At 37.7% G+C, this 20255-nt stretch overlaps 1 protein-coding gene across 1 annotated transcript in view; it reads left to right on the top strand.

Moving 5' to 3' along the window:
- RGS22 (regulator of G protein signaling 22) overlaps nucleotides 1-20255 on the top strand; it is a 160496-nt gene that overhangs the window by 85730 nt on the left and 54511 nt on the right. The window contains exons 15-17 of the mRNA XM_081258376.1: nucleotides 10322-10516; nucleotides 17679-17771; nucleotides 19950-20122. Of these exons, the coding sequence (XP_081114502.1) occupies nucleotides 10322-10516; nucleotides 17679-17771; nucleotides 19950-20122 (461 nt within the window). The remainder of the gene's footprint in view (nucleotides 1-10321; nucleotides 10517-17678; nucleotides 17772-19949; nucleotides 20123-20255) is intronic.

Genomic DNA, 20255 nt, shown 5'->3' with positions numbered 1-20255 from the left:
CATTTCAAAGACTGTAAGAGATATTTCAGGGGGAGGCATTGACTTTTTTTTGCATATCTGATACAGATGCCAAGAAAGTGAGTCACAGGCACAGGTATAGAGCAGGGCCGGGCAAGCCGCCCATTGTGCATTTCCTGCTTACATAACCTTTGAGTGTCTCCAGGAGAGATGAGGTTTAGAGAGAGCCATGCTGAGTGCAGTGCCAGGCAGTCTGATCACAGACAGGCTTGTATCCCTTCTCAGAAACTTCCCTGCTGGGTTGTTAAAGAATCATAGGTTAATGTTTAAACTGGAATCATGTCGACCACAGCTGTTTGTGAGTGAATCTCCACTTTAATGTGAATCTGAGTAGCTGACTAGGATAAGAAGGGAGCAGTGTCCCCTCCAACATTAGCTATATTGTTATTTAGTCAGTGGCTGAAAAGGAAGAACTGGGTGGCCAATAAGAGAGCAAATGATGCAGGATACTTAAACGATGTTTCTAACCTGTGATTAGACTATATTACTTAGCTATAACAAAGCATAATCTTTATATTTCATTATAAAGTCAATATCAACTTACAAATGATTTTCACCATCTTTATATAGATCTTAAATGTGTTGTTTAGCTTTTTAATTTTGTTTCATATATATGATTACATCCCTTATGTTTGTTATGTATAGTCAGTTGGTCAGTTATCCACTTAAAGATTATCTCTGGATTATTAGAAACACATATTAGGAAGACATTCTCAGATGTAATGGCAAAATTAAGTTGAATGTACTATAATTTTACTGTGTGGCCTAATTAAGGATGGATAAATCAGTTTTCTCCTCCTTACCCCTGTAACCACTTTTGTCCCCACCCTCCTCGGGAGGTGAGGAAGAGGGAGAGACCAGAGACCAAGCCTCAAAGGAAGCCAATAAACGCGCACAATGTGGGCTTTCAAGACCCTTTCTAATGCTTCCAGTTTTGTGATTTTATAATAAAACTGGTAAAGAGTCAAGAAGGCGAGGGGAGTATATTACTCTTAAGGATTATGCTAGTTATCATAGTGCGGTGGATACTTGAACAAAGAGTGATACTTAGGTGATAACGAACAATGTTCTGATAAACTGGCTGCGAGAAAGCAAAAAAAAAAAGAAAAAAGTGGGAGGGCGGACAAATACCTACATTTAGGTACAATCAGAGAGAGGAAATATTTTTAAATTTCTCTTAAGATTTTGATTTAGAGCGTTTATTCTTTTTTTTAAACATCTTTATTGGAGTATAATTGCTTTACAATGGTGTGTTAGTTTCTGCTTTATAACAAAGTGAATCAGTTATACATATACATATGTTCCCATATCTCTTCCCTCTTGCGTCTCCCTCCCTCCCACCCTCCCTATCCCACCCCTGTAGGTGGTCACACACCACGGAGCTGATCTCCCTGTCCTATGTGGCTGCTTCCCACTAGCTATCTATTTCTATTTTACGTTTGGTAGTGTATATGTGTGCATGCCACTCTCTCACTTTGTCCCAGCTTACCTTTCCCCCTCCCCATATCCTCAAGTCCATTCTCTAGTAGGTCTGTGTCTTTATTCCTGTCTTACCCCTAGGTTCTTCATGACCTTTTTTTTTTTTTTTCTTAGATTCCATATATATGTGTTAGCATACAGTATTTGTTTTTCTCTTTCTGACTTACTTCACTCTGTATGACAGACTCTGGGTCCATCCACCTCACTACAAATAACTCAATTTCGTTTCTTTTTATAGCTGAGTAATGCTCCATTGTATATATGTGCCACATCTTCTTTATCCATTCATCTGTTGATGGACACTTAGGTTGCTTCCATGTCCTGGCTATTGTAAATAGAGCTGCAATGAACATTTTGGTACATGACTCTTTTTTAATTTTGGTTTTCTCAGGGTATATGTCCAGTAGTGGGATTGCTGGGTCGTATGGTAGTTCCATTTTTAGTTTTTTAAGCAACCTCCATACTGTTCTCCATAGTGGTTGTATCAATTTACATTCCCACCAACAGTGCAAGAGTGTTCCCTTTTCTCCACACCCTCTCCAGCATTTATTGTTTGTAGATTTTTTAAGGATGGCCATTCTGACCGGTGTGAGATGATATCTCATTGTAGTTTTGATTTGCAATTCTCTAATGATTAATGATGTTGAGCATTCTTTCATGTGTTTGTTGGCAATCTGTATATCTTCTGTGGAGAAATGTCTGTTTAGGTCTTCAGCCCGTTTTTGGATTGGGTTGTTTGTTTTTTTGTTATTGAGCTGCATGAGCTGCTTGTAAATTTTGGAGATTAATCCTTTGTCAGTTGCTTCATTTGCAAATATTTTCTCCTATTCTGAGGGTTGTCTTTTCTTAACAGGGAAGTCTGTGAAACTTCAATCCAAGTTCTAAATAAAATATTCCTGCTTTGGGATTTTTGGCTTTTGATATCAGCTATTCAATTCATATGATTTCAAATTAGACAAATGTGTGTTCCTTAGAAAGGAGTTTCCTCTGCCTTTCTTTCCTTTATTTTTAGCTTTAAATATGTGTTGAGCACTTCCAGGAGTCTTGTTTTAGAGAAACTTTCATTTTGTCTAACTGGTCGCAGTTAAATATAGAGAGACCATATAATTTATCATCTAAACCAGGATTCTTTCGAAAATAAAAGGGGCAATATTAATAATTATGCCAGGATAGTAGGCTTAAACCAGAATGAAGTCACATGGCTACCCTAATTGTAGCTTCTTGGGGTTGTGGGATATGCACTTAAATCATTTGTGGAAAAAAACAGACTCAGAGAAAAAGAGATCAGATTTGTGGTCACCAGAGGGGAGTGGTGTGGGGAGGGAAAAATGGATGAAGGTGGTCAAAAAGTACAAACTTCCACTTATGAGATAAATAAGTACGAGGGATGTAATGTACAACATGATGACTATAGTTAGCATTGCTATGTGGTATATATGGAAGTTGAGAGTAGATCCTAATAGTAATGTACAACATGATGACTATAGTTAGCATTGCTATGTGGTATATATGGAAGTTGAGAGTGGATCCTAATAGTTCTCATCACAAGGAAAAAATTCTTTGTCTTTTCTTTTTGTTTCTATATGAGATGACAGATGTTAACTTATTGTGGTAATTATTTCATGATGTATGTAAGTTAAATCATTATGCTGTACACCTTAAAGTTTTACAGTGCTATATGTCAATTGTATCTTAATAAAACTGGAACAAAATAGTCGAACAACAACAAAAAGTGTACATGGAGCTCTGTGGCTTTATAGAGCACAGTAAGAGTGTGAGGTCAGGAAGTAGGCAGTAGCCTGGAAAGGGTCTGATCTAGCTTGGACAGAAGACTGTGTTTTATTTTGGTTTTTGTTGGGATGGAACTGCTGCCCCTTATTTCCTCCTCATATTTTTATATTTGTCAGTTTTTCCTTGTTTTATTGTAGAGAATTAAATTCATAGGACTTGCATTTGAGGAAGAAGGAGAGGAAAGTGGGGAAGAGTCAAAGACTGTGCTGTGAATCGAATGAAAACTGGAAAAGGAAAAGATAATGTGTTATATTACTGAGTCATTGAGTTGGAGGGTCCATAGGCTATCCATGTAACTATAATAAGTAGGCAGCTAGAAGCAAAGGTTTTCAGTTCAGGAAGGAAATCAGGTCTAAAGCTGTATATATTTGTGTTTTTTCCACATATAGTTGATTGTTAAGTCTCTGAGAATGGATGAAGTCTTTAATTCATTCATTCATCCATTCATTCATTCTAAATTTATCATTATGCTAGATGCTAGGGATACAGTAATAAACAAAGCAGACCAAATCTATCTTTATAGAGTTTATAGTCCAGTGGGAGAAACATACAAACACAGGGTCCTGTGGGCACACATAAGAATGATACCTAAGCCAGACTTCAGGAGTCAAGGAAGACTCAGTCCTTTAGGATGAATAGAAGCCCAGCAAAGGGGAAAAGAGGAGGAGGGTGGAGTATAGAGAGGGCATAGAGCACATACTGTGAAAGTCCTGTGAGAGAGTGCCTGGCATGTGTGAGAAACCGAAAGAGTGTGAATTAGGAAGAAAATATAGTTGAACATAGAACTTTAATGAATGCCTTCCTTTAAAGGGGGGATATGGAGGAAGAGGAATCAACAAAGGAGCCTAAGAATGGAAATAGGCAGCGAATCAGGAGAAAGTGTTGAAGGCAGAGGATAGAGTCAACAGTGTTAAAGCTGCATAAGGGGACTTCCCTGGTGGTGCAGTGGTTAAGAATCTGCCTGCCAATGCAGGGGACACGGGTTCGAGCCCTGGTCCGGGAAGATCCCACATGCCGTGGAGCACCTAAGCCCGTGCACCACAACTGCCGAGCCTGCGCTCTAGAGCCCGCGAGCCACAACTACTGAAGCCCGCCTGCTCTAGGGCCCGTGTGCCACAACTATTGAGCCCACGTACTGCAACTGCTGAAGCCCCATGCCTAGAGCCCATGCTCTGCAACAAGAGAAGCCACCACAATGAGAAGCCCGTGTACCTCAACAAAGAGTAGCCCCTGCTCACCACAACTAGAGAAGGCCTGCGTGCAGCAACAAAGACCCAACGCAGCCAAGAATTAAAAACAAAACAAAGCAAAAAAAGCTGTGTAAGGAATCAAGTAGGATGAAGATTAAGGAGAGAAACCATTGAATTGGCAATTACGTGGTTCTTAGTAATCTGAGACATCAGCTTCTTTGGCATGAGAACCAGATTGCAATAGATTGAGGAATGATAGAAAAGTGAGTATGAAGATTTGTTGGGAAGGGAAAGAGAGAAAGGGTGATAGTTTGTGGACAAAATGGTGACAATTAGAATAGGAGAGATGCTTTGTTAGAACACCTTTGAAGCATTAGAAAGGAGATGAAATCAAAGAAAAGGTACATTAAGGGCATAATTGGTGTTGCATGGTGCTGGGGAAATGGAGTCAACAGCACGCATGAATCATTTAGCCTTGGGAAGGAGAATTTTGAAACGTCAGAGAAAGAGAAAGATTTAGAAGAAAGCTCTTGAGGGGACAGTTGAGGGCATCCATACCAGTGGTTTCTCCCAGTTGAGTGGAAGATAAAGTCCACTGAATGTGGAGAAGCATAAGGGTACAGTTGGGAGCTCTAAGGAGCATGGCAAAGTTTAGAAATAAAATCTTGCCAAGTTTTGTGATCACAGCTGAGGTGGGATTTTTTTTTTGTTTTTTGTTTTTTTTGTCATTGTTGTTTGTTTTTATTTTGAAGAGTATTTATAATTGAACCAACTATCATAGCTTTTATTGGGAGCTTGAGTATAGAATTGGAAAAATGAAGGAATGATTAAGGTGACCCAGAATTTGGCTTCAACAAGGCAGAATATCGAGGTGGGAGGAATTAAGGATGTTTTAAGAGTGTAGTTGAAATGATGGGCAGTTTTCAGTCCAAATTGTGTAAGAAAGTAAGACAAAGTAGGTGGTACATGATTTTTTTAGAGGACAGGAAGAAACTGCAGATTGTGCTGAAAGTAAAGCAAAGTTTGGTGAGAGGTACAAAAAGATGAAGAGTAATGGTCAGAGCGAGAAAGCTGTGCTATTAATATAGTAAATGGTAAAGTGAAGTGAAGGTCATTCTGAAGAAAATCATAAAGCAAAATTCCAGGAGGTATGATAGAGTATATAAATGGCATCTAGGGTCTCATAGGACTGTGGGTAGCAGTAGATTTTAAAAGACATGAGGAGTGAAGGCAAGACTGGGAGTGGAAGGGAAAGGAGTAGATTTGGGTGTCCACCAGAAGCTGACAGTCACTTCTATCACTGTTATTCTAGTCACCATTTCAGCTTCTTTTGTACTTTACCCTCTTCACTGTTATGCTTTTAAATCAAAGGAATCACCTTGATGTCTATACAAAGAGTTTGGTATGGGGCACACCAAGTCTCCTTAAACTACAGTTCTGAATGTAGCTGACTCAGTGATAAAGCAGTTGCTTTATTTTGCCATTAGAGGATATTCCTGCCCCAATAAAACCTGACTACTGATTTTTTTTTCTTTTCTTTTTTCTTTTTTTTTGCTAAATAGGAACTGATTTTAACTTAAGTGATTTGGGGGGTCAAATTTACTTTCCTTTGGGGTAAATTTGAAATTACTGAAACAAATTCTAGAGACTTTTTTTAATGTTGTTAATTTGATCATGTTAGTTTTTAGTTTCTTAATTTACCTTAGTATAGACATTATTTTAATTAGTGCACTTTTTAAAACTTCCAGTTTAGAAAATGTTTAAGAGTAGATTTTAATCTGATACAATCTTAGCTTGTTAACAGGTTAGATTTAGGTCATTCTTCTAAATAACTCCCAAGGATAGGAAAAATTGCCATGTGTGTCTGAAGCAAATTTCATTTAAAATATTTTAGAATCATTTGGTAAGAGTATGGTTCACTTTGGACTATTAAATCCAGCAGGCTATGTACCTATATTTTAGGGAAGGGAGTTTCCAGACTGCAGATTATCTAATTAAATAGAACATCTAGAATGGCTTTTAAATATGCCCCTTCTCCCGTATTTCACAACCCTTAGGAAGAAGGAGATGTTCTTTGCTGCTCTTCAGGACTCATCTTTTAGTAGCTTCAAAAATTTTGGAATTGGGGCTTCCCTGGTGGCGCAGTGGTTGAGAGTCCGCCTGCCGATGCAGGGAACACGGGTTCGTGCCCTGGCCCGGGAAGATCCCACATGCTGCAAAGCGGCTAGGCCTGTGAGCCACGGCCACTGAGCCTGAGCGTCCGGAGCCTGTGCTCCGCAACGGGAGAGGCCACAACAGTGAGAGGCCCGCGTACTGCAAAAAAAAATTTTGGAGTTGGCTCCATCTGCTCATTTCCCCTCTCCTTAACCTCATTAATGTTATCTAAAGACTTTTTCAGTTCTCTTTATCTTCCTAGAAGATTTCAATACATGGCTCATGAAATTTCTCCCTTCTTTTTCTTTTTTATCACCTTGAAGCTTTTTCAATACCCAAACTAATAATCCTTATAACATGTGTGCTAGAGTGTTTCTTAATTTACCCAATACCAATGTCTTTTATCTCCATTTCTCCTAAGTTAACTATAGGGATGGCCATATACCACAATTCATCATAATTTGGAACTACTCCAGCTTAAAATTTTTGAACTCTGAAATTTCCCTTTCAGATCGTAATTTCAGATTAGGCCACTATCTTCCATTCATTCATTTAGCAAATATTTATTGAGTGCCTGTTATACACTGAACTTTATAGTCCTGTCTTTTAACTATGCCACATGAGCTTCTCCTTTATCTTCACTTCTAGTTCTTTGATACTCTGCCCTGCTTTTTATTGTATTACTACCCTGACTCTAACCTCATGTGCTTTTCTACCTGTAATGGGCCTCATGGTTGGTCATTTCAACTGCAGTTTAAATCTGAACCTTCAATTCTGACTTCTTTTCCTTAGGCTCTTTTATGATTTCCTCTGACCTTATTCATTATTATTATATTTTACAATCAATATGTATTGATATTTCCCTACATATTTATGCTTTATATTGTTCTATATTCCATCCTGCTTTTGTCTAGGGCCTCCCTTTAATTAATTAATTTAGTGTAGGTCTGCTGGTGATGAATTCTGGTTTTGTTTATTGACTTATGACATCTTTATTTCCTTTTTATTTTAGAAGGGTATTTTTTTTTTTTTTAACCAGGTATAGAAGTATAGGTTAGCAGTTATTTTCTTTTGGCCCTTTAAAGAGTCAAGGCAAGAGTCTGTATCAGGTCCACCCCTGCTCTTAGTGTTTTGAGAGCCTGGGGTGTTTATAGGGGCTTCCCTACTGGCAGATCATGAACTATAATCCTTGTCCTCTCAGCGCTGAGAAACGTCCAAATACTCCAATTATAAGTAATTATAAGGACTTTGGCTGTTATTCTTTGTGAGATGGGAAGGCACTGGAGAGTTTGAATGGAGGAGTGATACACAAAAGAATTTCTCTGTTTGCTGTGGTTTAAAAAAAAAAGACCATGAAGAAGCAAAAAAGAACCTGAGAAGACCAGTTAGGAGGCTGTTGCAAAAAAGTAAACAGGAGATGAGGGTGGCCTGTAATTTTTTGTCTGGCTATTAAAATAACTTCCAAACTGCCTCAGATCTTGATCTACTCAAACTGTTTCTCCCATATGATGCCACAGTGATTTATTTCTAAAATTCATATCTAAAGATGTCACTCCTCAGAGATTCCCCATTTTATATCTTTAGGTAAAAATTCAAATTCCTTACCAAAGGAAAACAGATCATATCCATGCTCTGGAGCCTTCCTCCCTTTATATCCTCCTCTCTTATTCTACCTCTTTCCTTTAGCCAGTGTTCTCTACTTGCAGCCTAGACGCTCTCTATAGGTTATAAAACCCCCTTAGGCCTCCATGCCTTGGGCCATGTTTTCCTTCTTCTTGGACTATCCTTCTCATCAACTCCCCTATCTTGTCTGACTTACTCCAACTCATCTTTAAAGATTCAGATTAAAGACTAGGAAGAAGCTTATCTTTCTCTTGCAAGAGTTTCTGAACCTTTTCCTTCCCCATTCCAAGACAAAAATTAGTCTTTTCTGTGGATTCAGTACAAATCAATAAACATTTATAACATCTACTCTCTACCAAAACAGTTTTTAGGAGTTGGAGAATCAGAGAGGACTAAGCTGCAGTATTTGCCCTCAAGATCCTTGTTCTAGAAGAGAAGACACATAATACATGATTGCATTATAGTGTGATAAGTGTAGTAGTAAAAAGCATGATCTTGGGAGGAGGGTATGAATGAAGGGCTCCTAGAAGAGGAGAAATCCATATGGTTTTTAAGAATAAGTCAGAGTTTATCAGGCAGACAAGGTGCATGGGGTAGGGCATATATACAAGATTGAAGGAACAATGTGTGCAATGGTATAGAATGGCAAAACATCAGGGTTTAGAGAATTACAGAAAAATGTGTATCTGAGTGTAAAGTTTAAAAGGTGATTAATGGAGGTGAGCTTAAAAAGAAAGGCAATTATTGAAGATCTTATTTTCAATGCATACCTTTATTGTAGTACTTATCATACTGTGTTGTAACCACTGGTTTTCATCTCTTTGTCACACCAAATGGCTCCTTCAGGGCAGGCATTCATTAATCTTTACATACATAGCACCTATCCAAGTGTCTAAGCTGTAGTGGATACATGGTAAATGCTTATGTTTTTAATGTGAACCCTTTAAAACTTTTAAAAGGTTATTTTACATGACTATTATTTGGTATTTGGTACAAATATCTATCTGTCTGTCTACCTATCTATCTTATCGCCTGGGTCAAATCTAGGCATTATCAGTTCCAAAGTCTAAGTATAAAAATAAAATTGAAATAAAATGCAATTAATTAGAGGTTCTTTTTTTTTTTAGATAACTATTTATTTTGATATAGTGATGTAAATAGAACAGAATGAAGAAAAATTATGATAGAGATCAGATAATCTTTAAAACGGAGGAGCGGGTCGCTTTTGGGAGAAATCACCAATAGTCTTTTAATTTTTATTTTGAACAGCTTTATTGAGGTTTAATTTACATGCCATAAAATTCATTAATTTTAAGTATGAAACAATAACAAAAACTTCAGTTAAATGTGATGTGCAGGGCATGACATATCCAGTATGTAACATTTTAAAAATTAAATGTTATTAAATTGCCTCTCAGATTTATTGAGAGACAAGACAAATGAGTAGAATGGAATACACATTTATGCAGCTTTGTCTAGGGAGCTAGAAGTTCCATGTACATCTTTCCATTCACTCTTATTTCCTTCTTGTATCTCTTCCACAGCATTGGACACCAGATGGAGACATTTAAGAACTCTGGAACTCAGTTGGGTAGGGGAGGTAGTCTGTTGGGTCTCTAGACTGATAGTCAGTTTTCAGCCCTGGTGAATTCTTGCCTCTTTTTCCCAAAAAGGCATTTCAAACCAGTTTGGAAAGTAACACACATGTGTTAGAAATGTCATGAACATAAGGAAAGGAGACGTATAACTTGGAATCAATCATAATAATACATAGTAGTAATCTGAGAAAAAATAGAATACCCAAATCACGTACACTTATACAAGATCCAGTGACTAGTTGACTAATAACCAACAAAGAAATGGGAAAAGAAAATGAAAAGCAAAGGTTTTGAATAAACACATTGCTTTGTCCTAAGTAGTTTCATAGTTTCACACATCTTTTCAAGAAAAATAATCACTTGAGCTTATTTGCCTTCTCTAAGTTTTTAAAAATGGCTTTGCTGAGGAATCTACTAACCATCATGGTTTCTTCCAATATCCTCTCCTTTCTCCCCCTTCTCCCTTAGTATCTTTTTGCCATATACATTGCTCCTTCAGCCACTCTTGACATTGGACTCCAACAAGAAAAGAAAAAAGAAATTTATATGAAAATACACCCGCCATTTGAAGACCTTTTTGACACAGCAGAAGAATATGTCCTTCTCCTCCTTCTTGAGCCTTGGACAAAGATGGTAAAATCAGACCAAGTTGCTTACAGAAAGGTATTGTGGCAGTGATGAATTGTGTGTGAAAAATTCAGGTTTACTCCAAAACTGATGATGGGCAACATTGTTAACTCACAAGAGAGAAAAGCTGGAAAAGATTTCATGTGGGCCAGGGACTCAGAGTTAAGATTTGGGCAGACACAAAATTGGGGCAGGGAAAGTATTTATTAACTTAGCTTTTGCCAGTTTCCCTGTTGTGTCCTAACAAAAGGCTAAAATTGATGTCATTTTTAAGTCTGTCTACAAATAAGTCAGCAGAGAAAAATCTGAGTTTTGGTTTCCTGTGAACCAATAAAATATGCCATGATAATATACTGGCTTTGTCACTTCTTGCCATTTCTCAGCAGTGGCTTTAATTTTGATTAATGGAAGGAGGCTGTTTATTTTTATTCTGGATGAATTACAGTAAATATTACACCCATGGAAAATATAAACGTTTCATATATACTGTGGAAAGCACATTCTCTGACTTAAAGCACCCTCAGATGTTCATCAGGTCAGACTGCTTGGTTTGATAAAAGTGTCAACACATCTTTTTTCATTCCAAAAGAGGTCATTTTAAGTCTCAGGGCTTGAATATTTTCACTCTTCTTATTGATGGGTGGAGGAAATCTCTTTAAATGTTTATTTTGAATCACAAATCAAAACCATTTGTGGGTATTTTTAATATTAAGTTAATGCGTGTACCCTGTACATGAGGTCATTTCAGGTGGATCCCTGCTGTCTCTGTATTGCTCTTCTTCATTCAGATCTCCTGAACAACTTCTTGGTCATGTCTTCTCCCAGAAAGGATGGGTGAGGTAATTAAGATGAAATTAATACCAAGCACCTCGGATAGAGTCATCTTACTGGGTTGTGACCAACACAACCCTATGGCTTACTAAATTCATTGACGAAACTAATGAATTTTTCAGTCCTGATTTCTTTTTGTCCTGAAAAATTAGCATTTGTATCCTTTCTACTACAAAAATACATATTTTACACTAGGAAAATTGGGATATTATATGAAATTTTTTAGAAATTCTCTCCAGGGACTTCCCTGGTGGTCCAGTGGTTAAGACACCATGCTCCCAATGCAGGGGGCCCAGGTTTGATCCCGTCAGGGAACTAGATCCCGCATGCCGCAATGAAGATCCCACACGCCGCAATGAAGATCCCACATGTGGCAGCAGAGATCCTGCGTGCCGCAACTAAGACCTGACGAAGCCAAATAAATAAATTTTTTTTTAAGAAAAGAAAAATTCTCTCCAGTCATGATTTATTATTTTTAAACTAATTAATTTTTTTTTGGCCATGCCTCGCAGCTTGCGGGAGCTTAGTTACCCAACCAGGGATCGAACCCATGCCCTCTGCAGTGAAAGCGCAGATTCCTAAGCACTGGACAGCCAGGGAAGTCCCCAGTCATGATTTTAAATACAGTATATGGTATAGAGGAAAATGGATATAAGATATGGTCCTAGGATGGCAAAACAGATTGAGAATTATAACTAACCTCCCTAAACCAAGAAGTTTTAGCATTAGCAGTGATTCTTACGAAATGCCTGGGACAAATTATACACTCTTTTTAATAAGAGGAAAAATAAATTTCTCTTAATTCTATAAACTTCTTAAGTTCAGCCCAGAGGACTTCTCTAAAAGTCCAGCTGACTGGATTATGTAGACTCTTTCCCAAAAAGTATAAACAAGAAGATTTAACCAAAATTAATTATTAAATACAGGAGTTCTCAGTCGGCTAAACTGATCTTTCTCAATAGAGAAATGGAAAATGATCCTATTCTCCTGACTGTATGGAGCAGTGCAATACACACTCTGAAGGCTAAGTCCTACTGTGAGGTTTAATTTGATGATTGACTCTCCCCTCTCTTGCTATAACAATAAAACCTTTGCTCACAGACTGATAACAATAGAGTCCAGTCATTTTTTTGTTCTACTGTGTATTATTTGGTCCGTAAAGCTAAGAGTGCCTATCTTCACTATTATCCTGTTATAAAGAATAGAAGATGGAAAAGTGATCCACCCAACATGTTTGCACTGTCTGCTAGTTCACATGGGGTGTCCAGAAAGGAGGAATGATCTTTGGTGGCATTATATCATTACATAGAAATGTATACATTTAACATTTGGAGCCTGACTTTGCTGTAGCTAATGTTTTGTTTTGTTGTTGTTTTTTAACATATTTATTGGAGTATAATTGCTTTACAATGGTGTGTTAGTTTCTGCTTTATAACAAAGTGAATCAGTTATACATATACATATGTTCCCATATCTCTTCCCTCTTGCGTCTCCCTCCCACCCTCCCTATCCCACCGCTCTTAGGTGGTCACAAACCACCGAGCTGATCTCCCTGTGCTATGCGGCTGCTTCCCACTAGCTATCTATTTTATGTTTGGTAGTGTATATATGTCCATGCCACTCTCTCACTTTGTCACATCTTACCCTTCCCCCTCCCCATATCCTCAAGTCCATTCTCTAGTAGGTCTGTGTCTTTATTCCTGTCTTACCCCTAGGTTCTTCATGACCTTTTTTTTCTTCTTAGATTCCATATATATGTGTTAGCATATGGTATTTGTTTTTCTCTTTCTGACTTACTCCACTCTGTATGACAGACTCTAGGTCCGTCCACCTCACTACAAATATCTCAATTTCGTTTCTTTTTATGGCTGAGTAATATTCCATTGTATATGTGTGCCACATCTTCTTTATCCATTCATCTGATGATGGACCCTCAGGTGGCTTCCATGTCCTGGCTATTGTAAATAGAGCTGCAGTGAACATTTTGGTACATGACTCTTTTTGAATGCTGGCTTTCTCAGGGTATATGCCCAGTAGTGGGATTGCTGGGTCGTATGGTAGTTCTATTTGTAGTTTTTTTGTGTGTGTGTGTGGCACGCGGGCGTCTCACTGCTGTGGTCTCTCCCGTTGCGGAGCACAGGCTCCGGACGCGCAGGCTTAGCGGTCATGGCTCATGGGCCCAGCCGCTCCACGGCATGTGGGATCCTCCCAGACCGGAGCACGAACCCGTGTCCCCTGCATCAGCAGGCGGACTCTCAACCACTGTGCCACCAGGGAAGCCCTGTTTCTAGATTTTTTGATGATGGCCATTCTGACCGGTGTGAGATGATATCTCATTATAGTTTTGATTTGCATTTCTCTAATGATTAATGATGTTGAGTGTTCTTTCATGTGTTTGTTGGCAATCTGTCTATCTTCTTTGGAGAAATGTCTATTTAGGTCTTCTGCCCATTTTTGTATTGGGTTCTTTGTCTTTTTTGTTATTGAGCTGCATGAGCTGCTTGTAAATTTTGGAGATTAATCCCTTGTCAGTTGCTTCATTTGCAAATACTTTCTCCCATTCTGAGGGTTGTCTTTTGGTCTTGTTTATGGTTTCCTTTGCTGTGCAAAAGCTTTGAAGTTTCATTAGGTCCCATTTGTTTATTTTTGTTTTTGTTTCCATTTCTCTAGGAGGTGGGTCAAAAATGATCTTGCTGTAATTTATGTGATAGAGTGTTCTGCCTGTGTTTTCCTCTAAGAGTTTGATAGTGTCTGGCCTTACATTTACGTCTTCAATCCATTTTGAGTTCATTTTTGTGTAAGGTGTTAAGGAGTGTTCTAATTTCATACTTTTACATGTACCTGTCCAGTGTTCCAGGCACCACTTATTGAAGAGGCTGTCTTTTCTGCACTGTATATTTTGCCTCCTTTATCAAAGATAAGGTGATGATATGTGCATGGGTTTATATCTGGGCTTTCTATCCTGTCCCATTGATCTGTATTTCTGTTTTTGTGCCAGTACCTTACTCTCTTGATTACTGTAGCTTTGTAGTATAGTCTGAAGTCAGGGAGCCTGATTTTTCCAGCTCCATTTTTCGTTCTCAAGACTGCTTTGGCTATTCGGGGTCTTCTGTGTTTCCATACAAATTGTGAAATTTTTTGTTCTAGTTCTGTGAAAAATGCCAGTGGTAGTTTGATAGGGATTGCATTGAATCTGTAGATTGCTTTGGGTAGTAGAGTCATTTTCACAATGTTGATTCTTCCAATCCAAGAACATGGTATATCTCTCCATCTATTTGTATCATCTTTAATTTCTTTCCTCAGTGTCTTATAATTTTCTGCATACAGTTCTTTTGTCTCCCTAGGTAGGTTTATTCCCAGGTATTTTATTCTTTTTGTTGCAATGGTAAATGGGAGGATTTTCTTAATTTCACTTTCAGACTTTTCATCATTAGTGTATAGGAATGCCAGAGATTTCTGTGCATTAATTTTGTATCCTGCTACTTTACCAAATTCATTGATTTTCTCTAGTAGTTTCCTGGTAGCATCTTTAGGATTCTCTTTGTATAGTATCATGTCATCTGCAAACAGTGGCAGCTTTACTTCTTCTTTTCCAATTTGGATTCCTTTTATTTCTTTTTCTTCTCTGATTGTTATGGCTAAAACTTCCAAAACTATGTTGAATAATAGTGGTGAGAGTGGGCAACCTTGTCTTGTTCCTGATCTTAGAGGAAATGGTTTCAGTTTTTCACCATTGAGGATGATGTTGGCTGTGGGTTTGTCATATATGGCCTTTATTATGTTGAAGAAAGTTCCCTCTATGCCTACTTTCTGCAGGGTTTTTATCATAAATGGGTGTTGAAATTTGTTGAAGGCTTTCTCTGCATCTATTGAGATGATCATATGGTTTTTCTCCTTCAATTTGTTAATATGATATATCACATTGATTGATTTACATATATTGAAGAATCCTTGCATTCCTGGAATAAATCCCACTTGATCATGGTGTATGATCTTTTTAATGTGCTGTTGGATTCTGTTTGCTAGTATTTTGTTGATGATTTTTCCATCTATGTTCATCAGTGATTTTGGCCTGTAGTTTTCTTTCTTTGTGACATCTTTGTCTAATTTTGGTATCAGGGTGATGGTGGCCTCGTAGAATGAGTTTGGGAGGGCTCCTCCCTCTGCTATATTTTGGAAGAATTTCAGAAGGATAGGTGTTAGCTCTTCTCTAAATGTTTGATAGAATTCACCTGTGAAGCCATCTGATCCTGGGCTTTTGCTTTTTGGAAGATTTTTAATCACAGTTTCAATTTCAGTGCTTGTGATTGGTCTGTTTATATTTTCTATTTCTTCTTGGTTCAGTCTTGGCAGGTTGTGCATTTCTAAGAATTTGTCCATTTCTTCCAGGTTGTCCACTTTATTGGCATATAGTTGCTTGTAGCAATCTCTCATGATCCTTTGTATTTCTGCAGTGTCAGTTGTTACTTCTCCTTTGTCATTTCTAATTCTATTGCTTTGAGTCTTCTCCCTTTTCTTCTTGATGAGTCTGGCTAATGATTTATCAATTTTGTTTATCTTCTCAAAGAATCAGCTTTTAGTTTTATTGATCTTTGCTATTGTTTTCTTCATTTCTTTTTCATTTATTTCTGATCTAATCTTTATGGTCTCTTTCCTTCTGCTCAGTACCACCAAACCAGCTTTACAACAAATGCTAAAGGAACTTCTCTAGGCAAGAAACACAAGAGAAGGAAAAGACCTACAATAACAAACCCAAAACAATTAAGAAAATGGGAATAGGAACATACATATCAATAATTACCTTAAATGTAAATGGGTTGGGCTTCCCTGGTGGTGCAGTGGTTGAGAGTCCACCTGCTGATGCAGGGGACATGGGTTCATGCCCTGGTCCGGGAAGATCCCACATGCCGCAGAGCAGCTAGGCCCATGAGCCATGGCCACTGAGCCTGTGCGTCTGGAGCCTGTGCTCCGCAACTGTAGAGACCACAACAATGAGAGGCCCGCGTACCGCAAAAAAAAAAAAAAAAAGTAAATGGATTAAAAGCTCCCACCAAATGACACAGACTGGCTGAATGGATAGAAAAACAAGATCCGTATATATGCTGTCTGCAAGAGACCCACTTCAGACCTAGGGACACATACAGACTGAAAGTGAGGGGATGGAGAATGATATTTTATGCAAATGGAAATGAAAAGAAAGCTGGAGTAGCAATTCTCATATCAGACAAAATAGACTTTAAAATTAAGACTATTACAAGAGACAAAGAAGGACACCACATAATGATCAAGGGATCGATCCAAGAAGAAGATATAACAATTGTAAATATTTATGCACCCAACATAGTAGCACCTCAATACATAAGGCAAGTACTAACAGCCATAATGGGAAATCGACAGCAACACAATCATAGTAGGCAACTTTAACACCCCACTTTCACCAATGGACAGATCATCCAAAATGAAAATAAATGAGGAAACACAAGCTTTAAATGATACATTAAACAAGATGGACTTAATTGATATTTTTAGAACATTCCATCCAGAAACAACAGAAAACACATTTTTCTCAAGTGCTCATGGAACATTCTCCAGGATAGATCGTATCTTGGTCACAAATAAGGCTTTGGTAATTTAAGAAAATTGAAATCGCATCAAGTATCTTTTCCGACCACAGTGCTATGAGACTAGATATCAATTACAGGAAAAGATCTGTAAAAAATACAAACACATGGAGGCTAAACAATATACTACTTAATAACCAGGAGATCACTGAAGAAATCAAAGAGGAAATCAAAAAATACCTAGAAACAAATGACAATGAAAACATGATGACCCAAAACCTATGGGATGCAGCAAAAGCAGTTCTAAGAGGGAAGTTTATAGCAATACAATCCTACCTTAAGAAACACGAAACATCTCAAAAAAACAACCTAACCTTGCACCTAAAGCAATTGTAGCTAATGTTTTTTGGGGGGGTTTTTTTGTTTTTTTTTTTTGCGGTATGCCGGCCTCTCACTGTTGTGGCCTCTCCCGTTGCGGAGCACAGGCTCCGGACGCACAGGCTCAGCAGCCATGGCTCACGGGCCTAGCCGCTCCATGGCATGTGGTATCTTCCCAGACCAGGCCACAAACCCGTGTCTCCTGCATCGGCAGGTGGACTCTCAACCACTGCGCCACCAGGGAAGCCCTGTAGCCTATGTTTTTCACTATGTGGGTCTTCCTGCTTCTGCCTCCAAACTAACTTACTTTGTTGGCAAGTGTATTTGTTTTTTAGCCCACTGATATTGGCAAATTGTGCATTCTTTCCCCACTTTTTCATAATGCAGATTCTTTTGATGTTACAAACTTTATTACTGTGTTATTATAGGTGGAGCTGGTGGAGGAAACTCGACAGCTAGATTCCACTTACTTCAGAAAGCTACAGGCTTTGCATAAAGAGACAGTTTCCAAGAAAGCTGAGGTAAGAAACTCTGTACTTAGAAAAACAAAGATTTTAACCTAGAAAGAGGATTATCACTGCATATATTGGGGGGGGGAGCGGGGGGGAGTAGAGATCGTATATTGAGGAAATCATGTATTGATAAAGTAGGGGTCAGGCAGTTTCATTTTCTGCTGCTTCTTTGCCCAACATGCTGCATTTGACAGGTATCACATTTTTTTTTTGACACATTTAACAACAAAGCCAGAAAAATAAAGCAGATGAAGTAGCATAGGGAGCCAAGATACACGTTTGCCTTAGCTAAGAGCCTTCAAGCCACATTATATTCCTTTGAACATTACTGGTTATTTTCTGTATGGCAGCAGCACTATTTGTTGTCAAGTCACAAAAGAATTAAATTGAGTTTTCCAAACAGAAAAGGAAGTGTTGTGTGACAGCAGTAAGCAAAATAATAAAGAAAAAATATGGAGAGGCTTTAATAGAGTCAATAAAAAGATCATAGGATTGACTAGGATATTAAAGTGTTATTTGCAAATTTGTGATTGGCTAAGTAAACCATGATAGATCCATAAGGCCATAAGATTAAATGTGTGTATCTACATAGAAATGACAGTTTAGATTCATATTTATTGACATGGAAAATGCCCCCGACATATTATTATATAAAAATGTGGGGAACAAAAACACTGGTATCGGGGCTTCCCTGGTGGCACAGTGGTTGAGAATCCGCCTGCCAATGCAGGGGACACGGGTTCGAGCCCCAGTCCGGGAAGATCCCACATGCCGCGGAGCAGCTAAGCCCGTGCGCCACAACTACTGAGCCTGCACTCTAGAGCCTGCGAGCTACAACTGCCGAAGCCCGTGCGCCTAGAGCCCGTGCTCCGCAACAAGAGAAGCCACCGCAGTGAGGATCCTGCACACCGCAATGAAGAGTAGCCCCCGCTCGCCGCAACTAGAGAAAGCCTGCGCGCAGCAACAAAGACCCAACGCAGCTAAAAATAAATAAATAAATAAATTTAAAAAATTAAATAAAAGACCAAACTCATTTAAAAAAACAAACAAAAAAACCCACTGGTATCGGGTAATCCTATTCACCTAAAATTATACATGCATTCCTAGGTGTATACATATATGGAAAGAGGGCTATCTGGAAAAATGTTCATCAAAATATTAAAAATAGTTAGCTCTGAGTGGTAAGGTTTCAGGTGATTTTTTAATTTTCTACTTTGTACCTATCTGAAATCTTTATTCTTTTGCAGTAAAGTTTTACACAAACAGTAAAGCTATTTTTTAAATGTAACCTTCATGTTATTGCCTTATAAACACAGAAATTCTTTATTTGAAATTCTATTAATTAATATCTGGAAAGGATACATAAAAATTCATAAAGTTGTATCTTTAAATTTTTTTAATTTATAATACTATTCATAATACTTATACCTATCAAAAATTGATTTTTTGAATATAGGTAGTTTATCTCATGGTCTGATGCTTTTCAAAAAAAAATAGGGAAGTGAATTAATTATATAGGGAGTTACATAGGAAGGATTTCTGAAGAATAAGCCTCTCTAGCTCTTTGCCCTGAAGGACTTGTAAACTGTTCGCAAAACATCAGGGGTATTAAAAATACCTAACAATTAACTGTTATATGAAGGAGATTACATCTAAAGTATCTTGTACTACTCTATAACATAAAAAACTTTTATAGACAAACTAATGTTTTATGTTCATGATATATCGTTAAGAAAAAGAACCAAGTTACAAAACCATACATAGTTGTATAGTCCCATTACCATTTGTAACAAACTACATGTGTGTACAAAAAAGACTAAAAGGATGCACATAAAAATGTTTGTGGTGGTTATCTCTGAAAGGTAGTACAATGTATGCTTTTTGTTTTCTTTTTATTACAAGAGATATATTACTTCTGTACCAACAAAAATAATAAAATTAATATTTTATAAGCAAGTGTATGGTAAATACTTACTAATGTTCCTGAAAAGAAGGGAATGGAATGGAAAGGAACAGAACAGAATTTGATGTGAGTTAGAACCAGATTCTAGATTCTTTACCCAGTTCTACCATTGGACTGATAAATGCCATTGGCCTAATAGTTAATTTTTATTTCAGTTTCTCTTTAAATTTGGAAAACAATTTGTTGTATTTAAGAGATTTTTATGAAAAGTATTATTTCACTAGGACACTACTTGTGAAATTGGATCTGGTATTTCACCACTTCCTCATGTCTCTAAACAAACAGAATACTGGAATAATGTTCCTGCAGAATATAGGCATTTTAATTTTAATGATCTGCTTAACAACAAACTGGAGTTTGAACATTTCCATCAGTTTCTTGAGGCTCATTCTTCAAGGTAAGGAACATAACCATTTTAAAATTTATTTCTCTGTTAAAATATTTTTCTAAACTGTTACTTCTTTAAGATACTTGTTTTGATTCAACATATATAAAAATGGCTTGGTGCTAGATTTTACCCATTTCAGTAA

This window comes from Mesoplodon bidens (assembly GCF_964165515.1).
Source record: "Mesoplodon bidens genome assembly, chromosome: 16".
In the NCBI taxonomy this organism is placed as follows: Eukaryota; Metazoa; Chordata; class Mammalia; order Artiodactyla; family Ziphiidae; genus Mesoplodon; species Mesoplodon bidens.
The sequence above is the reverse complement of the archived record's forward strand: the minus strand, read 5'-3'. Positions and strand labels throughout refer to the sequence as shown.